Genomic DNA, 21,673 nt, shown 5'->3' on the forward strand with positions numbered 1-21,673 from the left:
TTTATATTGTCCTGGATTATGGTCTCCAGAAGTTTCCCTACTACTGATGTTAGGCTGATTGGCCTGTAGTTCTCAGGTTTATCCTTCAGCCCCTTTTTGTACAGGGGAGTAACACTTGCAACCTTCCAGTCCTCTGGCACCGCTCCAGTGTCCAAAGAAGATTGAAAGATTATGGCCAGAGCCTCCACTATTTACACCCTTGCCTCCCTCAGTAACCCAGGATGCATCCCGTCCAGACCAGGTGACTTATCTATGTTGAGCACCGACAGCCTTTTTAGTACCTCCTCTCTGTTGATTTTTATCATATCCAATTTCTGTTCACACTCCTGTGATATTGTGCCACTGGTTGCATCGTTTTCTTTTGTGAAGACAGTTGCAAAGTACTTATTTAGTACATCAGCCATGCCCTCAACAAGAAGATTTCCACTTGGGTCCCTAATTGGACCCACCCTACCTTTGACTAACCTTTTACTTTTGATATGCTTATAAAATACTTAGGGTTCCCTTTTATTTTTCCTGCTAATCTTTTCTCGTACAATCTCTTCACCCTTCTTATTTCCCTTTTCACTTCTCCTCTATACTTTTTATATTCTATTTGATTATCTTGTGTGTTTTGGACCTGACATTTGTCATAAGCCTCCTTTTCTGTTTTATTTTAATCCCAATTTCCTTAGTCAACCAGGGAGGTTTGACTGTCCTACCTTTCCCTTTGTGGGAATGTATTTGCTCTGTTCCCGAACTATCTCCTCCTTGTTCGTTTGCTGTTTTACCTGACAATCTTTCTTTCCAATCTATCTTGGCCAGGTCCCTTTTTAGCTCACTGAAATTAGTCCCTTCCAGTTGAGGGTCTTTACCTTTGATTGATTATTGTTCTTTTCCATAACTATTCTAAACCTAATGATATTGTGATTACTGTTATCCAGATGCTCTCCTATTGAAACCCGATCCACTTGCCCCACTTTATTTCCCAGAACCAAATCCAGCACTGCTTCCTTCCTCGTTGGGCTGGAAACATGCTGATCCAGAAAGTTCTCCTGCGCACATTTCAGGAATTCCTCCCCTTCCTTGCCCTTTACACTGTGTGTTTCCCAGTCCACGTAAGGATAATTTAAATCCCCCATTATCACTACTCTATTGGTTTTGGAAGGATGGGATCAAATGGGTCGAAGGGCCTTCTTCACCTGAGCTTCAGTTGTGATCTTACGTGATTCAATGACTGACTCGAAGTCAGTCGCTTGACAGTTTACTAGAACTCTTGAGTTAAAAGGAAAGTGAAATTCTCACGATAAGATACTGGTCTTCAATGATCACCTGGACAAGTACAGAAAACTCAATTGAGTACGAGTATGATTTGAGACTTATGTTGAGGCTCTAGAGCTAAAGTGCTGTGGTTACTGATCCAATCTCTCAGAGAAATTTTAAAGATTAGATTTCACTAAAGGCAAATGATTCTGGTGGACGATCGTTGACTAAATGCTAGTATTAATCCTTCTGGTTTTGGCTGAAAAGACTACTTGGAGGCAGCTGAGCACTTCTCACCACTGTTGGGCACCAGTGCACTAGTGGGCCATGGAGAATAACAGCACAGCATGCTAATGCCAGTGTCCATATGTGGGTTTCAAACAGCTTAAAACCATGACAGTTATTAATGAATCATGTCAGATTTAGATGGAGGTCCAAGTCATATTTGCATGAAATATATTTTGTATCATTGTCCAAAGTTCATAGAATTCTGATGAATTAGTAAAGATGACACGGTAAAAAAATCACAGAATTTTTAAAATTTAAGTGAACTGATAAACGAATCATTCCGATAAAGTAGTCATTCACTTCATGAATATTGCTGTTCATAAATTGGCTGCTGCGTTCACCACCAAATATTCAGATTCTTTACATTAATAACTTGTGATTCCTATTACGATTGAAACATTTAATATTTTACTAAACAACAAAGATTTACACTGTGATGTCACTACTTTAAGCGCTTTGAGACATTCTCCTGACGTGAAAGGCGCTATGTAAATGTAAATCGTTTTGTAAATTCTATTCTATTGCACTTAACAATAAGAAATGGTTGCACAACCTTTTAATAAATCCAATTATTATTATATATAATTTTAAGTATTACATTTTTAGTGTTGGACTCAAACCAGAAATGACTTATGCTCTTGGCTTAAGAACACTGTTTTAACATTTAGGATCATGCAGAATTATTAATTTCAATGTTAAATTGCAAACTGGGTACTTGCAGTTCTTTTTGGGTGTTGCAGAAAACCAGCTTCCAAATTAAGAGTGAATTAGAGAATTTACCAAAATTCTTCATGATCTTATATTTTGGCTCAATAATCTTAAGGCCACAAATATCAGTCAATACATTTTACAGTTTATCCTGTGAAACAAAAAAGTCTCAGCAACATGATAAGGCGCTATATCAAATGCAAGCATTATTATTATTGTAAGTCTAAGACCATGGGAAACTTCAGATCTCAGCAGATGCACCGCAATGATCTTTTCCAGTTAAATACTTTCCTATGTTGGGAATTTATTGAATCTCCAGGCAGTGTATTCCATGATTCATATCATAATCTAAGGTTCCCTAAAGTGGTATATTTTAAACAGAGTATTTTCATTCATCTTAGTCTACCTGCCAGTGGATGAAGCATTTTCCTGGTTGTTAGCTATACATAGGAGCAGATTTAGCAACTGCCACCACCCTCCCACTTGCTTCCCCCCTCACCATTCCCTGACCTTCCCCATAAAATGTAATTGAGATCAAGGTGTACAAATGTCAAACTCTGGGGTACAACAAACAAGACACAGGAAAGGAGGTGATTAAATTACTAAATTATCTATCCAGTTTGTCACATTCTGACAGTTCTTCAATGAGAAATTCTGCTTGGAAATATAGCATAGAAATGTGCTTTTCGATATTGTAAATGAGAATGAAGCTTAGGTGAAATGTACCTAATGTTTAGCTATTATGTGAATAAAGTTTTTTTTAAAAAAATCTTATTTAATTTAATCACTAAACAGAATGCTACCAGGGTGTTTCTAGGTTAAAAGCCTTTCATTTCTGCTTCCAATGATACTTTGTCTTCATGCTGCTTTTGGAGATATCCGACAATCTGTTTTTCCTTATCACTGCTTACAGCTGTGCTCAGCCTGTTCCTCATTCTCCTCTGCAATCTGTTATTCATGACAGCGGCTGCAGTCACCATGCCCGTAGATTCATTGCTGCCTGAAGGAGTGTACACTAAAGTTAGTAAAGATTTGTGCACCAGGGATGTGCTGTGATCTCCTATGAATGCAGCAGAGACATTTCTTCTATTAAAAAGGGTGTTTTTTATGCGTGCTCAGTAAAGCAGCTAGTGCAGATCTGTGCAGAATAGCAGAACACTTTGAGCGAAGCAGATGCTCTGCCCTTCTCTATTTCCTCATTACATTTCCTCTGCTGAAATTACTTTGAATTTATTCTGAAATTATTATTTTTGCTAAAAGCTCTGCTGTGTGGCACTTGACTTTTTCCCTCCTGACTCCATCCCCAAATAAAGTTATATTCGTGAACTATTTGTTCTCGTTTGCTCCTATTTGTCAATTTGAGCCAGTTATTTATAATAAACCTTACATTTGGTATAGAGCTTCATCACATTGTAGAGACATCCAATGTGCTTCACAGAATTTTACTGTCAAGTGTAGCGAATATAGGTCTTGTAGGTAAATGTGACATCCAATTTGTATACAGTAATGTCCCACAAACAGCAATGAAATGAGTGACAAATTTTTCTCTGGCTGATTGTTGGCTAGAACGCTGGGAGAAACTCTCTATCTTTTCGAATAGTGCCATGAATTTTTTCAACATCCACTTAAACAGGTAGATAGGACCTCCATTTAATGTCTCATTCAAAGGATGGCACATGCAACAATACAGAGCAACCCCAGCACTTCATTGGAGAGTCAGCCTAGACTTTATGAGTTGGGGCATGGGGCTTTGGAGCTGGTGGGGCAACTGAGCCATTCTGATACCTATTTGAAAGTTGACACAAGTGACTAAGACTATGTTATGTACTCTTCAATCGTGCTTTTTCTCTCTGATTCCTCAGTCTCAATGCAGTTTTACTCCAAAGTCATCCTGGAGGCAAACAACAATCCAAAGACGCTGTTTTCCACCTCCTCCATGCAACCCTTCAAGCCCTCTCTATCCTTACATCAAACACTAAGTGCAAAGAGGTTCTAGACTTCTTCGCCTCAAAAATTGAAAACATCTGCTGGCTGCATCGTTCTCCCACCGCATGTTCCCTTCCACCCCACCCAGACCATCCACACCGCCTTCTCCCTCCACCACGGCTCCTGACACTCCCCCCTCCTTACACTCCTTTACCCCCATTTCTCCCTCCTCCCTCTCAACCACAATCACGCGGATGAAGTTCACCACCTGCTACCTCGACCCCCTCCCCAACCCACCTCAACTCCTCCTTCTCTACCCCCTGCTGGCCGACACGGTCAACCAGTCTCCTCAGGCTCTGTTCCCCTCCCACTGAGTGCCATCACACCGCTCCTCAAAAAGCCCACTCTCGATCCCTCTAATCTCTCACACTAGTATCCCATTTCCAAACTATCCTTCCTTACCAAAGTCATGGAACGCATTGTTGCAGTCAACTTTGATCACACCTCTCCCTCTGTTCCCTCCCCTGCAGTCTGGTTTTCGCCCTGCCCGCAGCACAGAGCCAGCGCTCATCAAAGTCACAAATGACATTCTCTCTATCTGTGACCAGGGTTCACTTTGCCTCCTTGTCCTCCTGGATCTCTCTGCCGCGTTCAACACAGTCGACCATGCCATCCTCCTCCATCAGCTCTCCTGCCTCATCAACCTCAGTGGGACCATACTCGCTTGGTTGGAGTCCTCGTTAACTAACCACTTCCATTTCCTCTCAGCAAATGGTTTCTCTTCCCGCCCCCAACCAGTCACCTGCAGGGTTCCCCAGGGCTCCATCCTGGACCCTCTTCTTTTCCTTATCTATATGCTCCCTCTGGATGATGTAATCCGCAGACACAGGGTAAACGTCCACATGAATGTGGATGACACACAAATCTACTTTGCCTCCTCCAGTACCAACTCCAGGTCCGCCGATTTTCTATCAGTTTGTCTGGGAGATATCAGGGCCTGGATGAGTGTAAACTTCTTGCAGCTGAATGTGGAAGCTATACTCCTTGGCTCCCGTCAACATCTTCACTCCTGCGGATCTAAACTCCTCAACCTCCCTGGGCTCTCCCTCAGACTCACCAAACAGTGGGCAACCTAGGCGTCTGGTTTGACCCCCAGCTGTCCTTCCTCCCCTTCCTCCTTCCTCGGGTCCCTAACCAGGACTGTCTTCTTCCCCTCCTCCACACTGCCTGCCTCCGACCGTACCTTACCCCAAATGCAGCTGAAACCCTTGTACATGCATATGTCATCACCCGCTTGGATTACTCCAATGCATTCTTCACTGGTCTCCCCAGCTCCACTATTCAAAAGAACCAGCGCAATCAAAACTCTGCTGCCCACATACTGACCCGAACAAAACTATACGCACATCTCACCAGTTCTGGCCAGGCTCCACTGATTCCCCATCACTGAACAGATTGACTTCTAGATCCTCACACACATATTCAAATCCATTCACTCCCTGACACCTCCCTACCTATCCGACCTCCTCACTCCCCAATCCACCACCCAGTGCCTCCGCTCAACTGGCACTGACTTCCTGCTCATTCCTCACACCCTCCGCCCACCATTGGAGGTTGCACTTTCAGCCACTACCCCCTAAAACTCTGGAACATTGTCCCTCAATCGGTCCGCGTTGGCCCCTCTCTCCCCTCTTTCAAGTACCGCCTGAAAACTTTCCTCATGCAGACAACCACCTACCCCCTCTCCCAGCTCAGAGTCAGGCTCCGCCACCGTTAAGCGCACTGAGATGCTTCCCTGCGTGGAGGGCGCTATGTAAGTGCAAGTTGTTGTAGGAGATATGGGATAAACTTTTCTCTCTGAACGGTGTAAACTGTTCTAATTTTATATTGTGGTTCTAGATGTTTGAAAGGCGATGGTGCAGTCTCATATTTTGAGCCTCTGCTCATTTTACGTCACCATCCAGGAAGCAGGGAAGTGACATTTCACACATCTCGTTCAAGGTCCGTCTTAAGATCTATCTCTTTGACAGCACTTTCAATCATCTTTCCCCTTCCCACCCCCAGCTCACTTGCCCAGCCAGCACCATTAAGCCTGGGAGATCCTCCTAACATGAAAAATGCTACATAAATGTTTTGTTTGTACTGTATGTGCAACCATGTGCTATTATTATGTATTATGTTGTCAGATGTTTCTCACATGCACCAACCACTTTATTCCTGCAATCTTCCATGTCAAAATAATGAGAGGAAAAATGGCTGATGATCTGAGCATCAGCTGGCTTTGCTGCCAATCTTTTTTACCCAGTTCCACCATCAATATTGCAATAGCAGAGATTTGCGAGGATGAATTTCCAATGTTTTTGCGCATGTGAGTAGAGTGTCATTACGTCCAGTTTCTGTAGCATCACCTTTTTCATAATATTGTCGGAGCCCCTCTAAGTGTTTCGCCCACAAAATGTACAATCAATTCACTTGACAGTATTTTCTGTGAAGCGCTTTGAGACGACTCGAAGACATGATAAGGCGCTATATCAAATGCAAGGAATATTTATTATTAAGTGGAGGCAACAGGCGATCCAATTCTGAATTGGGTTCTGCCGTGTTTGGTGTGGGAAGATACAGCCTTTTTCCTTTTCAGTTATCTCTAGAAGTGAGCTTGCCCCAAGAGGCATACTTCCAACATAAATACGGTACAAGTGAAATGAGTTTGAACATTTCAAACCAGTTTCCAGTGAGTATTGGTTAATAATTCAGCACTAATTGGCGGGGCTGGAATTTTTTGCACATTTGCATTTTGAGTTGGGATTCTGGCCTGGAGAGATTCAAATTCAATTCTTAATAAGCTGTATTCAGAATATCAGAGAATGGTAGAATGTTATAGTACAGAAACAGGCCATTTGGCTCATTACGTCTGCAGTGGTGTTTTTCTCCTGCTTTCTCCATGACGCCCTTTCTCTTTTGTTAAGCATCCATCTACAACAACAACAAGATTTCATTTATAGAGCGCCTTTCACGTCGGGAGGAGGTCCCAAGGCGCTGGACAGTTGGGTCGGGTCCCGAGCAGGGGGGAAATGGTCAAGGTGAGGGGAGGGAAGGGAGGGAGCGAGGAGGGGGTAGAGAGTCGAGAGGGGAGCCGAAGGCACGGTCAAAGAGAAAGGTCTTGAGACCGGCCTTGAAGGAGGAAAGGGAGGAGGCGGCGAAGGCACTGGGGGATGGAGTTCCAGAGCCTAGGGGCTGAGAGGCTGAAGGCCCGGCTACCGATGGTAGGGCGGTTGGGGCGGGGGATGTGGAGCAGACCAGAGCCAGAGGAACGGAGGGTACGGGCAGGTAAGTAGGGGGATAGTAGGTCGGAGAGGTAGGAGGGAGCAAGGCTGTGAATGGCGTGTAGTTGAGGATGAGAATCTTGAATTCGATCCTCTGGGGGATGGGGAGCCAGTGGAGGTGAACGAGGGTGGGAGTGATGTGGTCGCGAAGCCTGGTGCGGGACAGTACACGAGCTGCAGAGTTCTGAATGACCTGCAGCTTGTGGAGGGAGATGCCGGGAAGGCCGACGAGGAGAGAGTTCCGATAGTCCAGCCTTGAGGTGATAAAGGCGTGGACCAGTGTTTCAGCAGCGTGAGGGGTGAGGTAATGCCGTAGTCTGGCGATGTTCCGGAGGTGATGGAAGGCGGTGCCAGTTGTGGCGCGGATGTGGGGAAGAAAAGACAGCTCAGGGTCGAACAGAACCCCAAGGTTCCTGACTGTCTTTGAGAGGTGGAGAGTGCAGCCTTGGATGCTGATGCTGTCAGCGCCTGAGGTGCGGAGGCGCTGACGCGAGCCAATCAGGAGGGCCTCAGTTTTGCGCACGTTGAGCTGAAGCAAGTTGTCTCTCGTCCAGGACTCGATGTCAGACAGGCAGGCTGTCAGGACATCGGTGGTCGTGGAGTTGAGGGTAGAGGAGGAAAGGTAGAGTTGGGTGTCATCTGCATACATGTGGAAGTTAACCCTTTGAAAATAATTTATGGATTCTGCATCAACAATGGCAGTTAATAGTTTATCCCCTCATTCCTCAGCTTAGTTGACTCTGTAATCTTTAACGAGAAGTTCCCAACATTGAGAAAGGTAATAAATATAACCCACCACACCCCGCCCCCACCCACCATCGCTCCTTGCGTCTCAACTGCAACAGGTAGTCTATCTACCCTCAGGTATTACTATTGATAATATTCCTTGCATTTGGTGCAGCGCCTTATCATATTGCTGATATATCTCAAAGCATTTCACATGATTTATTATAAAGACTAGTATTTAGAACTTGTTGGCAAACAAAGCAGCCATTTTGTACAAGGTAATGTCCCTCAAACAGACATGAAATGAATAACCAATTTTATCAGCTGAATAGTTGGAGAGGACACCTTGAGAAACTCTTTCTCTTTTTGAATAGTGCTATGGGATCTCTAATATCTATTTGATCACGCTGATAGGACCTTGGGTGAACATCTCATCTTAAGGACGATACCTCTGACAATGCTGAGCTTCACCAGTTCCACCTATGTCAGCCAAGTCAATGAGCTCAAAGTCCTAATATGGGGCTTGAACCCACCACCTTCAGAATCAGAGGGGAAAACTACCAATTGAGCCAGGCTGATACCCTGAGGAGAGTAATTAAACTGGAAAATCCACACCAAATGGCCAATTCCCTCCCTTTTCATCATGGCGTCGTATTTCCCCTTCCACACTGCTGGCATACCAAACATTGAGCAAATGTGGTCACCATTAGAGTGCCAGGGCATGTTTCCATCATTAAACATCCTCACTGCACTAGATGAATATGTCCTCTTCACTATCCTGCATGCGCTCCCCGTATCTCACACAATCATAGAAATTTATAGCACAGAAGGAAACCATTCAGTCCACCGATTCATTCAATCTCAGTGCCAGTTCAGATTGGAATATACTTACTAGGAAACCTTGGACATATTTTAAATAAGATTTTTTTTCAAAAAGCCCCAACATACTCTTGCTTCATAACTATATTGATGCTTGAACTGCAAAACCACGCATCACTGGTGAAAATAGTTCTTGCAGCTTATCACTCCAGCAGCAACCCAACACAGGCTCTTGGGTCCCCAAGCCTTGGCTCTTGTCAACTCGCACCAAGTTTTGGTGGATTAGGTAATCAGGATGAGTCCCCCTGGAGAAAGCAAGTGTGCATTCCATACCGACATAAGTGCAAACCATGCATATGTAAGACTCTCAATGCTTTTGTTTTGTTTGGAGACACTTATAGTAATGGATTTCTGCTTGTGTCAGATCCCTAGTTGATCAAAACAAAAATCTGACAGCATTCATTGCAAAGGGATACTGCATTACAAAGAATGGTTAAGTGTCAGCACAACAACCTCACTGGAAAAGCCTTCATGCTCAAACTATCAACCAGTATAACTGTTTTGGTTACATTAGTTGATTTACAAAATAGTATGATAAATAAATGAGGATTGATATTTTACCTAACTTCCACAGAAACTAGCGGCTTTAGTTTTATTACATGTGTATTTGTTGGCATATGAATATTTCTCAGTGGGTCACTGCCTCTGTGCATATGTTTATATGTGTGTAGCCTCTGCTTTACTCAATTTGTGTGCTTCCTTGGCTGTGTGTCTATATATGGGTGTGGAACTATATTTGTGTACGTAACTGTGTGTTTTTCCAAGTCTGTGGGCTGATGTGAAAATTTAAATGACGTGAAATTGAATTAAAGCGCTCCAAAACGCTGTCCAACGTGAAGAGTGCTATATAAATGCAAATTATTGTTGTTGAATTACACTAATTTAGTTTTAGGACTACAGCAGTCTATGACATCCCTGGAAAGCCTGGTCGCATACAAATAACTACTCACTCCCACATGGTAGGATGTGGCCCAATTATGTCTGGTACAATGAGTGCAGAACAGTTTCTGATGCTAATAACATAGTAGTCCATGTTTCAGTGAACAAGAAGACATAAAGGAGGATGTTGAGGGGGTGGGTGTGCCTTGCTTGCTGAGATCTCATAGTCTTGAGAAACAGGAAATGATTGATTTGGAGTAGGAAGTAATGCAGTGAGTTTTTAGAACTTGCTGGAGTACGATTCCAAGAGGAATCACATCACAGTACAGTGACAGAACAATGGTTGAGTCCTTGTATGAAGTGATGTAAAATCTATGTGGGCAATGCAGAAGTGCTAAAGAAGGGTACCAAGCAGAATCAAAGTCAGTGGTTCCCAAAACAACAGAAGCATTGAAGATAATACAGGAACCAAATAGATCTGCAATAAAACAGGAGAAATGCTATACTTTTCAGAAGCCATGAATAGTTGAGGTTGAAATGTGGGCTCCATTTTATTTAACTATTGCATGACAGCATGGCTCTGTAGGCAGAATTCTTGCCACTGGGTCAGAAAATTGATTGGTCAAGCTTCAAATTCGATCTGTACTGGGAGAACGTAGCATTGCAGAGATGTTGTACTTCAGTGATCTTAAAATAGAGTTCCCACCTGCCTGTTCATGTGTTTGTTGAAGGTCCAAAATACTATTCAAAATTAGAAGGGATTTTTTCCCCAGTGCCTTGGTAAACAATGCTCTAAATTGACTGCTGAGTTTGTCTAAAAACTAACAGTTACTAGACTTGACTGGCATTACCTGTGTTTTGATGTCATAAGCATTTTTAAAAATATTATATTGTTCTATTGCCATGGGCATTTCACAATTTCATAAACTTTTCAAGGAGTCAATGTGAAAAATAGGAAATCGAAACTTACCACAACACAATGCCTTGGAGAATAGAGTCTTTAAAGAGGGTTAGATATACCAAGGTGAAATCGATGGAAATGTGTCCTGGGCTTTCTAAAGAATTGATGTGATCTTCAGACTATTCTGAGAACAGTTGAGAACTACTATGATAGATAGCTTATCAGAAAAGCCAACAGGATTACATGGTCCAGGATTGTCAGTGAAATATTTCACATTGTTATCTTTTGACATTATGCTCAGCAAAGAGTAATGGTTATTTAGAGGGTCTTCTTCTTAAAGCATAGCATTTAGAATGCTCCCTATTGTAATCTACCAAGCATCTGGTAAAATCTCTACAATGCACCCAGGATTCTTCCTCCCACTTAATCATACACAGGTCGATCAAAACACAAAGCACTTGGGCAGAAGTGTACAACAGGTTTAGTTTTGTCTAATTGCCATAGCTTTACTAGATTCAATTAGTTTCTTTAGTTTCTAGCTGCATTATAATATTGATATACTCGCGGTAGTTAAATATGGTGGCAATAAATGCTCCATGTTCCTACAAATACTAAGGGACACGGTGAGAGGGCGGGGAAGTGGGATTAGGAGGCTATGTACTATGTAGGCAACAGATTGATTGCTTGTGATCTCCATTTACCATATGACCTTCTCCTATTCATCGCTTCCATGCTTCTACGATGTTCAATATGATAATTAGAACACCGAATATCGTATTTTCCTTGGGAGGGAGGGGAAATAGGATATTTATTTTAATTGTCCTATTTCACAATTAATTATCTGTTAACAGAGTCTGTTTGCTCTGGCTATATCATAATGCTGAGATCCCACACCCCCACACCCCCACTCCACCCATGGGAGAAAGTTGTGACCTATGGATGCCATCCAAACAGGAGGAGAGCAGAGAGTGTAGCTTTTCTTTTCATTTTGACCATTAAAAGTATTTACTAAGAAACTTAAGATAGACATTACAACAGATTTACTCTATTTATGTAACATTTCACAGAATCCAGAATTTGGCAAATTGTTGAAATCAGATAGATGTAACTTTGAAGGCAGAGAACTTACAAAAAAAATTCTAAATTGAGACTGCATTTAAGAAATTATCAAAATTCTGGAATCCCTGAAATGCTAAAAAAATAAAATCCAGAAATCTGGCAATTCTAGAACCAGGTGGAATTTGTACCTATTTTTTAACTTTCATCATGTTGCACATAGCAATAAAGCCCATGTAAATGAAATTCTGAGATGGAATAAGCAAATGGTTGCGATAAATAAATTATTTGCTATTAATAGGAAAAGCAGTCTAAGCTGACACTCCGGTATAGTACTAGGGGTGGGCTTTATTGTCAGAGGTGGATATTGTTGTTTGGGTGAAATATAAAATTAAGATCTTATTTCAGGTCCCCTCTCTATTCATGTTTATGATAAAGATCCCACAGCACCATTCAAAAAGAGAACAATAATTTACAATTATACAGAATCCTTCACAAGGCTAATGTCTCAGAGCGTCTTAGAAAAGAGAATTTCTCCTGGTGTCCTGGCCAACAATCCTCTAGATAAATTGATCATTCATTCCATAACTGTTTCAGCAGTCTGAGATGCTACCTTGGGTGAAGGGCATTATTTAAACGCAAGTTGTCATTGTTGTTTGTGGCCCTTCCAGTCACAAATTGGCTGCTGCATTGCATAAGTATCAGGTTACTACACTTAATTGCAAATAGCTATGAAGTGCTTTGAGACATGTTAACATTGTATGTGCTTTGTTAAATGTAAGGATTATTATTCTCACAGCCAACACCAACATTTGAGTAAGATTTGCAGGATAGAGATCCAGACATGGTTTCTTTTTCACCGCCAAGAACAGAGTATGAGGCTAATTGTCAGATGTCATTGCTGTCTGTGAAATCAAACTTGTAACCATTCTGATGTGCATGACTTCATACCAAACCATGTGTTGCATTTATGGACTGAAGCATTGGAAGAATTACATCTTCAACATTTCCTATCTGGCGTCACTGCAGATTATCCTGTAATGACCTCTTTCAATGGCTTAGTTGGTAAACCACTGTCCATTTTGAAACTGAGTCCTGCATTCTCAGAACAGCTCAATTATAATCTCTACCCTGTGCTGAGTTAACTGTTCTTAGCTGTAGCAGCAATTAGATCGCTGCAATTAACAACAACAACAAGAAGATTACATTTGTATAGCGCCTTTCACGTCGGGAGGACGTCCCAAGGCGCTGGAACCTCAAGACAAGAGGTTAGAGAAGGTAAAATAGCTATCCAGCACCCCCTTCTGGATAGCGTTTCACCCAAAAAATATACAGTCAATTCCCATTACAATATATCCTGTGAAAAGCTTTGAGACATCTCAAGACGTGATAAGATGCTTATATTAAATCCAAGGAATATTGTTATTATAGATCTAACGTAACAACAACAATTTACATTTATATAGCAGCCTTCACATGAGGTAGCATCTCAGAGCACTTTAAGGACATTGGAGGGACATGACAAGGATTGGCTGTGATAACTTTCCTCAGTTAACTAGCCTGCTGACACTCATTACCAGGGGAAACAGGATGGTCACTTATTTGGTGTATTAGAGGGCAAAAGATACCAATGGAACAGGAGTCCAGAATCAATGAGAAGAGAGAACGGGAGAAATTGAAACGGAAAATACGAATGTTGACTTTTGAGGGGGTAAATTCTAAAACAAGTTCGCTTTGAAAATGATATGTCATTTCAACTAACCATATCAATGGCTACTTACTGGTTTAATAATTGAAAAATATTATTTTTCATATTTGAAACTAAAAAGATTTTTTCGGTATTGCAGGCAGTATCGTGTATGTCGGCATGATGTTGGGGGCGTTTTTCTGGGGCGGATTAGCAGACAAGATGGGTCGACGGCAATCTCTCATCATCTGCATGTCCCTCAATGGGTTCTTCGCTTTTCTTTCATCCTTCGTCCAGGGTTATGGACTCTTCCTCTTCTGTCGATTCTTCGCTGGATTTGGGTAAGATTGGCTGGCTTGTTATTCCATCTCCTACTAAGGTTTTCATTCCCCGAACGCTGGCAAGCTGTCACTTAAACAGAAGTGTAATATGTGACAATTTCTAATGGGATCCCTTATTATGGAAAGTAGAAGGATGTCATGCTGTCATGTTGGAACTCCATATGAAACAATCTATTTTGAAGCAGTGTGAGTGAGTGACATATATTTGTTCAGGTGATATAAAAATTCTCATGGCACGAGTCAAAGAGAGAAGGGTGTTTCTCCCAGTGTCCCCGGCCAACAGTCTCCTGATAAAATTGACCATTAACCTTCTGACTGTTTGTTGGTAGTTGTTGTGTGAAATTGGCTAATGTGTTCGCCTATAAATACAAAGTTACATCACTTTACAGTGCAATCCTGTGAAGCACTTTGTGACATTTTAATAGTGTGATAAGGCATAGTATCAAATGCAATGATCATTATTATTACATTTGATTACTGGAAGGAGGTTTCACGCAGAAATTCAGTGAGAAATTAGCCCCTATAGTACAAGCAGTATCTCATTAAAATTCATGCCTATTGTTGCCTATAAAAATCTGAGTAAGGAATTCCTTTGCTGGAATAAAACAAGGTCCACCTCGAAAAAAAGGACACTTAAGCAGTCCATGATGTTATACGCTTTGAGAAGGCACAAGGCCTTTGAACCACTTTTTCCTCAATTGCCATTGCCTAAATATTGGTACCGGATCTGGGAAAAAAGATCAGGAACAAGTTATCTGACAGTCACTCTCTTTTCCTGGCCTCCACTTTTGTTATTTAGGTATTAGATCATATTGAAAATTATGTTAAATGATAGTCAATTGCATACAGGTGTGTGGGTTGCGGATTGAGTGACCAAATTATTATTTATTTATTTTGGAGGGGATTTTATTCCTCAGGAAAGCGATCTGCCAATTGACTAAAACACAAGTTCGCACTTACTGCAGGGTAAGCAGAGGGGTATAGAGTAAGAAAACTTGCCTAAGATTTCGCCCTGACCAGGAATCGAGCCAGGGTCCACTCGCTTGCGAGGCGAGGCTCTAAATAATGTGCTATGGGACTCCACAGAAATGCCATTCTCCTTTCTAGTAGTGCCAAGTTATCTTTAACACCCATCTATACAGCCAGACCAGACCTCAGGTTAATGTCTCATTTGAAGGATGGTAACTCGAGCAAAGCATTACACGTAGACTGTGAACTCAAACATCTTAAGACCTGAACTTATAACAACAAAAAATTACATTTGTATAGCACCTTGCACATCGGGAGGACGTCCCAAGGTGCTGATACGTTTATAACCTTCAGATTCAGAACAAGAGTACTACCATTTGAGCCAGGCTGACACGTGGGAGAGAAGTGAATAAAACATAAAGTACAGAATATAATTGCAAGAATTTCTTGAACATTGTTAAAAGTCCTGTGATGGAACAAACATGTATTCCCTCAGAGGTGGGGGTGATATTGTTGATACATTTTGCTTACTGTAAAACCATTTAAAGTAAATTTCAGATTGATTCCGTATGTGTTTGCAGCAAATCATTACAGTGAATATATATATCTGGGGAAATGCACCTTGGGGAATTGCATGTGCACTTAAGCATATTAGAATTGTGATGCATTGAGTGTGTGCCTTGAAGTTGACATCAGATTATGTTGTGCAGTGCTCCTGCTAATGCACCAAATTTGTGCTGCAGTCTGTTGTTACAATCTAACAAGTATTGTTTTTAATTTTAAGTGTTCACATATCCCAACATCCCAGCCATCTGCTGGCCCAATCCCTCACAGTCCTCCCTCCCTCCGTTTTGATCATTTTCCAGCTCACCCCATCCTATTCTACCATCCAGTGGAGAAACTATTTACACTGGTGGGTGGGCCAGTAACCGGAGGACACCGATTTAAAATAGTTGTTAAAAGAAACAGAGGGGAGGTGAGGAGAAATTTTTTCACACAGCGAGTTGTTCGGATCTGGAATGCATTTCCTGAAAGCGTGGTGGAATCCGATTTGATAACAACTTTTAAGAGAGAAGTAGATAATTATTTGGGGAGGACAAGTTTGCAGGGCTATGGGGAGAGAGCGGAGGAGAGGGATTGAATTGGAAGCTCTTTTCAAAGAGCCAGCACAGACACGATGGGCCAAATGGCCTCCTTCTGTGCTGTATAATTCTATGATTCTATGATACCCCTCCAAGCCTATCTCCATTCCTAGCCCATATCCTTTCGGCGAAACCTCAGGCAAGTTTCCTCACTCCACACGCTTCTGTTTACCTAGCATTAAGAAGAAATCCGGCTGTTAGCCAATTGGCGGATCACTTTCTGGAGATAATAACTGCTTTAAATAAATAAATAAACAAACAAACAAACAAACAAACATTCACTTTAGAATATATACTCTGAAGCGCTTTGAGTTGTCTCAACTACATGATAAGGTGCTATATCAAATGCAAGGATTAATATTATTATCCGTACCAGCCAACCACCCATCCACCCCAACTCCCACCTTTCACCTTATTATCTCATTCACCCAACCCAGCCCACCTCCCATTCATCCCCTCTCCCAGCCTGACATACCTGTACACCACCTGTTATTTAGTCCATTGACTGCTTCCATTTCTAACCCACTTTTGCTCCCAATCCACACTCATTCCACTTCCACTTTCGCTAACACTCCCATGCCCACTCTACCTCCACTTCTGCAACTTCACTCCCAACCTGCCACATTCAATATCATCCAAGCAAACAGTGCTGGCATTAAAATACTCTGCTCTGCGTACTTTGACAAATGCAAAATTTACAACAGATTGGCGCTTAATGGCCTTTAACAAAAGCTTGATGAGCTTCAGTTCCTGTTTTTATTTGTTGCAGGCAATAAAAAAATTTCAATGCTAACATTTGAAGAGTTGAATTTTTACACTAACGCCTTATTCCCACTATCAATTACATTGCTTGCCAAGGTCAGAGTACCATTCTGTAACGGAGGGTTATCATGCCCAACGTAAAAAATCCGGCATGCACTAAAAATTATATCTCATAAATCAAGGACCAGGGATCAAGGATTTTGCCAGCACTGCATGAAGATCTACATAATAATCCTTGCCTTTGATACAGCTCTGTTCATATCAGGAGGACGTCTTAGGCAATTCACATCATTTACTGTAAAGTGTAGTGATTGTGTATTTGTAGGCGAATGTTGCAGTCATTTTGGACACAGCAATCAATGTCTCACAAACAGCTATGAAAGGAATGACTAATTTAATCTGGGAAATTGTTAGCTTGGAGACGAGATTTCAAATAGTGCCTGAGGATCTTTAACTTCTACCTGAATAGGCAAACAGTACCTCGGTTTAATGTCTCATCTGAAGGATGGCACCTCCAGCAATGCAGCAATATATTGAATTGTCAGCTTGGGCTGCCAGCACTGTAATGAATTGTCAGCCTAGGCTGTGAGTTCAGCGTTCCGAGGTGGTGCTTGAACCCACAACCTTCTGACTCAGAGTTGAGACTGCTGCCAACTGAGCCAGGCTGACCCCTGCAATGGCTGATGGGAGAAATTCCCATGCAGGTAATCTGAAGAGAAATTAAATAATGCATTTTAGGGAGTCAAAGCGAAACTGTAACAGTAAAAAAAATGTCATTCTTAATGAGATAAGGCGCATCATCAAATGCAAGTATTATTCTATTTATTTATTTGTTTGCTTGTTTGTTTGTTTGTGTAGATATTTATTTATATATATTATGTGAACACAAGGGCATGATTTCATGATGTAACTGCAATGCGGTGGAGATTGAAAAACTGAAATGATCAAAACTCCCAGTTGTCAAAAAACTTGAAATAAAAACAGAATTCACAAAGATGCCTGCTGCTCGCTGGAGCTGTGACATAGAATCCTTTCCTATATTGTAGTGTTCAAAGTTGTAATTCCAAGGCTGAAGAGGCTATTATTTCATATTTAGAATACCCACACTGCGAGTTGCTAAGATGCAAAAGGTTCACTGAATGTTTAGCCACTGCACACAAAAGTGAGGCACTCAACACAGAGAATCACATCATTATTCAAAGTTTCTCGTTCCCAGCAATGTGCTAACCTCATGGAAGTGTCTCCACATTTGTGATGTAAGCTACATTGTTTTCATATTGAGTGTCTCTTTCAGAGCCTGATTTATGCATTTCATTATCCAGTGTAGGTCAGGCCCTTGAGTGATCCTCTGTCTATAAGCATACATTTTTAAATCTCCAACTCTCCTTCAATGTGTCTTATTTGGCACCTTTCCTGCTCCATTGAAATTTTTATATCCTTCTCTCCTGCAAGGACTGACTCATATTGGCTGCCCTCGGCTACCTCACTGAAATAGCCATTTTCATGTTTGAGTCTAGACAATGAATGTTATCAAGCTGTGAGGCTGTGGGCACATCACAGCAAAGACTGATCCTCCCCTTACCCTTTGGAACAGAGATGACTTGATATTGATCAGATGTGGGAGTGCTGCCTGCTTTTTTCTTCTCCCGAAACCCAGGGGCATTGAGATTACTGAGCATCCCAGTAATATCCCAGCACAGAATACTGGATAGAAGATGTGGGAATTCTGCTTACACATCAAAAGGAGAATATAAGCAAGACAATTCCACTGAATATAAATATCTGTGAACAAACCATTCTCTGTGGATGTGCTACGGATTCCAACTTCACAATCCTGTGCACTAACCATTATTGGAATATTATTTTAAAAGAGAGTAAGTGAGAATAAAAAAATGTTTGTGTGTAATTGACAGAGATCTGGATAAGACATTAACTGTATCTCTTTGTAAACCTCACCTCAAATTCAGTAAATCGTCCGTGACAATTCTTTTATTATAGTGCATTCTATCAACCCTGGAATTAGTTAAGTATTTTAGTCATTTATCTAAATATTGACAGTTCTAATTCGACAAAATGAGAGAGGTTATTGATAATTTGTCTCTTAAATGGAGAAAGAAAGCCAACATTTTTTTTAGTGTCCGAATCTGGATTGGTCCATGTGGAAACTTGCACACCGCACTGTCTCTCCAAAAGGTTATTTTTGCGGGTAACTGAAATAACTCCCCGGTCAGCTTAGAAAGTGCAGCAGCTATGAAGGGCATTCAATAAGGCAAAGCCAGATGCAAAATTGTGGTAAATTTAAATGACAGATCTCCTCATACCTATGGGAATTTCCTGTAAAATGTATACAAGTACATTTTTCAATGAGAATGCAGTAGGTAGCACAAGGACATCTTAAAAATATAAGGTAATTTTATGATTCAGAGTTCTATAGGGGCAGAGAGTGAATTGATTCTGTGTATTTATGTGTGAAAGAGGAAGGTGAGTTTCTGAAAGCTTGCAAATGTTAAATATTTTGTCTGAGATGATGCACCAGAGATTCATGGCATTAAAGAATTCCACTGAGTCAGAATAATGCAGCATTTGTGATATAATGCCTCACTGGGAGTCACTGCACTCATCCTATAATTTGGGCTTTACAATCAGTGATAACATAATTACATTCACGTGCAAGAGAAAACAATGAGGTGTACAATTAATTGTACCTTTTCCCTGAAGCCTAACCTCAGTATGTGTCTCGTTTTGATAACCCAGGATTGGAGGAGCAGTTCCAGTGGTATTCACCTATTTTGCTGAGGTCCTGGCTCGGGAGAAGCGTGGGGAGCACTTGAGCTGGCTCTGCATGTTCTGGATGATCGGAGGGATCTATGCATCGGCCATGGCTTGGGCCATCATCCCTCACTACGGTAGGACAACAAGAGCATGAATGGCCTGCAGTCACCTAAATGCTGCACACAGTGCTGGATGTTTTGTGTGTCTGCATGAGTTGAGAGGTATGAGGGGGGGGATTGGGGGTGGGGAGATGTGGAGTGGATGAATCAGGCTCCTAAGAGAAACAATGATACTCTTTCAGGGAACACATTCAAAAAATATGTATATTCTTGGGAACAGTTTTGGAGGTTACAGGTTATGGTTATAGATGCAATAGTGCTCACAGCATATTTCCTCAGTTTGGAAACGGGTGCTTCTTAAGACCTGTAGAAGCTAGTTTCTACAGGTCTTAAAAAGCTCTAATTTCCAAACTGAGGTTGAACTTAGAACAATTCTACATAGTCTTAAACATTTAAGACAAAATGATCTTCTAGTAGGCATTCTGCATACATGCTAGCCTTCAAAATAGACAGTCACTACGCTTTGCAGTAAATCTTATCAAGTGCTTTGAGATGTCTTTCTGATGTGAAAGGCACTATATTAAATGTAAGGATTATTATTTTCATTATCTTACATTCAATAGAATTTCGGTCTACGGAAGTCATGTTCCATGCATCCTTAGCAGCTTGTTGCATAACACAGCTTTTCAAAAGCAATGAGTGGAATTTCTCTCCTTTAACGTAGAAGAGAGAAAGGAAGGAGGCCTAAAGGCACATTTTCAGTCAGTTGTGAAACATGACGGTAATTTTGTTTGGTGGAATGGGAATTGGACTGAAAGCACTGAACCCTTGTTATTTAGGACCCCTTAAAAGCCACCAGAGAACAGAGCCTTTCATGCCTTCCTTCTGAGCTGGATTTCAAATCGTGCCCCAGAGGTGAAGGGATAGTCCCTAACCTAGTGTGTAATCCTCTTGCTTTGATGGTACTCTTCCACTTAGCATGCGACATGCCGTAATTGATTATCCACACGCTATTGCCTTTGTGTTATTTTACATCTGAATTATAGTCAATTCCACTGGATTGAAATACACACAAAATCAAATGCTAAGAGCTAGACCATTTCCTTTGTAATGTATTGTTCATTATTTTCGGCCTGTAGAGAAGCTCAGAAAGTAATAATTCTTGTAAGATTTAGCAACCAGGAGAGCGGGGAGCTCAGCACCTCCCTCCCACCCAGGCAGATGGTGGCAGCTTTAAGTCCAGAGCTACTTGTCGCTTGAGCTCATTATCTCCACCGGGAATGACATTTGCAGCTTTCAATCAGGTCACCAGTTACAGCCCCTTACTGTACAGGAACAGCAGCAAAAACAACCAGGCCACTTGTCTTGGTTTGGGCTGCTAGATGGATCAGTGAGCAGAATTATGGAAGCCATGGGATAATGTGTGTCACCGTCTACTTTGTTCTCCCAGCTGAACAAGGCTGCAGGAATGTATGGCTTGTTTCAGAAGTGCAAAGATAAAATATTAACTAAGGGATATAACCCCTCCCCTTTTGAAAAAAAATAATGGAACATACTCATGGATAGAAAGAACCATTTGGAAATTCCTGGGAGAGGAACACAAACTACATTGCACCAAGTTTTATGTTTAAAGGGACTGGCCAACTTCACCAAAGTCAAAATTGGTTGGAATTGGCCGTTTTATTCTTTTCCCAGTTTTCTCCACTCCTATCCAGAAACAGTTTCATGTGTCCTGGCTGTCCTACTATAACTTACCTGATCTTCCATCAAATGCTAAACAGTGTTATGAACCATGAGAGGAAGGGAGCATTTTGTTCTCACTGAACATTGACAAACAGTAACTTTCCAGTAGAGGTTACTAGGCAATGAGGGTGAGTTTTCCTATATCTAGCTCGGGCACATGAGGAAAATCATAGCATTCATATTGCTGAGATAAACTAAACTTAGCACACGCAAGGGACCGAACATGGGGCCTTCTGGCCTACATGATTCAATCTCGTACCAGCTCGGGCA

General features: G+C 41.6%; 1 protein-coding gene across 1 annotated transcript in view; it reads left to right on the top strand.

Annotated features, from left to right (window-relative positions):
- The window catches only part of sv2ca (synaptic vesicle glycoprotein 2Ca), a 102,537-nt gene that overhangs the window by 47,270 nt on the left and 33,594 nt on the right, over nt 1–21,673 (top strand). Inside the window, exons 4-5 of the mRNA XM_007905372.1 lie at nt 13,776–13,956; nt 19,584–19,735. Coding sequence (XP_007903563.1) covers nt 13,776–13,956; nt 19,584–19,735 — 333 coding nt within the window. The remainder of the gene's footprint in view (nt 1–13,775; nt 13,957–19,583; nt 19,736–21,673) is intronic.

This window comes from Callorhinchus milii, unplaced genomic scaffold (genome assembly GCF_018977255.1).
Source record: "Callorhinchus milii isolate IMCB2004 unplaced genomic scaffold, IMCB_Cmil_1.0 Scaffold1, whole genome shotgun sequence".
NCBI classification, from domain to species: domain Eukaryota; kingdom Metazoa; phylum Chordata; class Chondrichthyes; order Chimaeriformes; family Callorhinchidae; genus Callorhinchus; species Callorhinchus milii.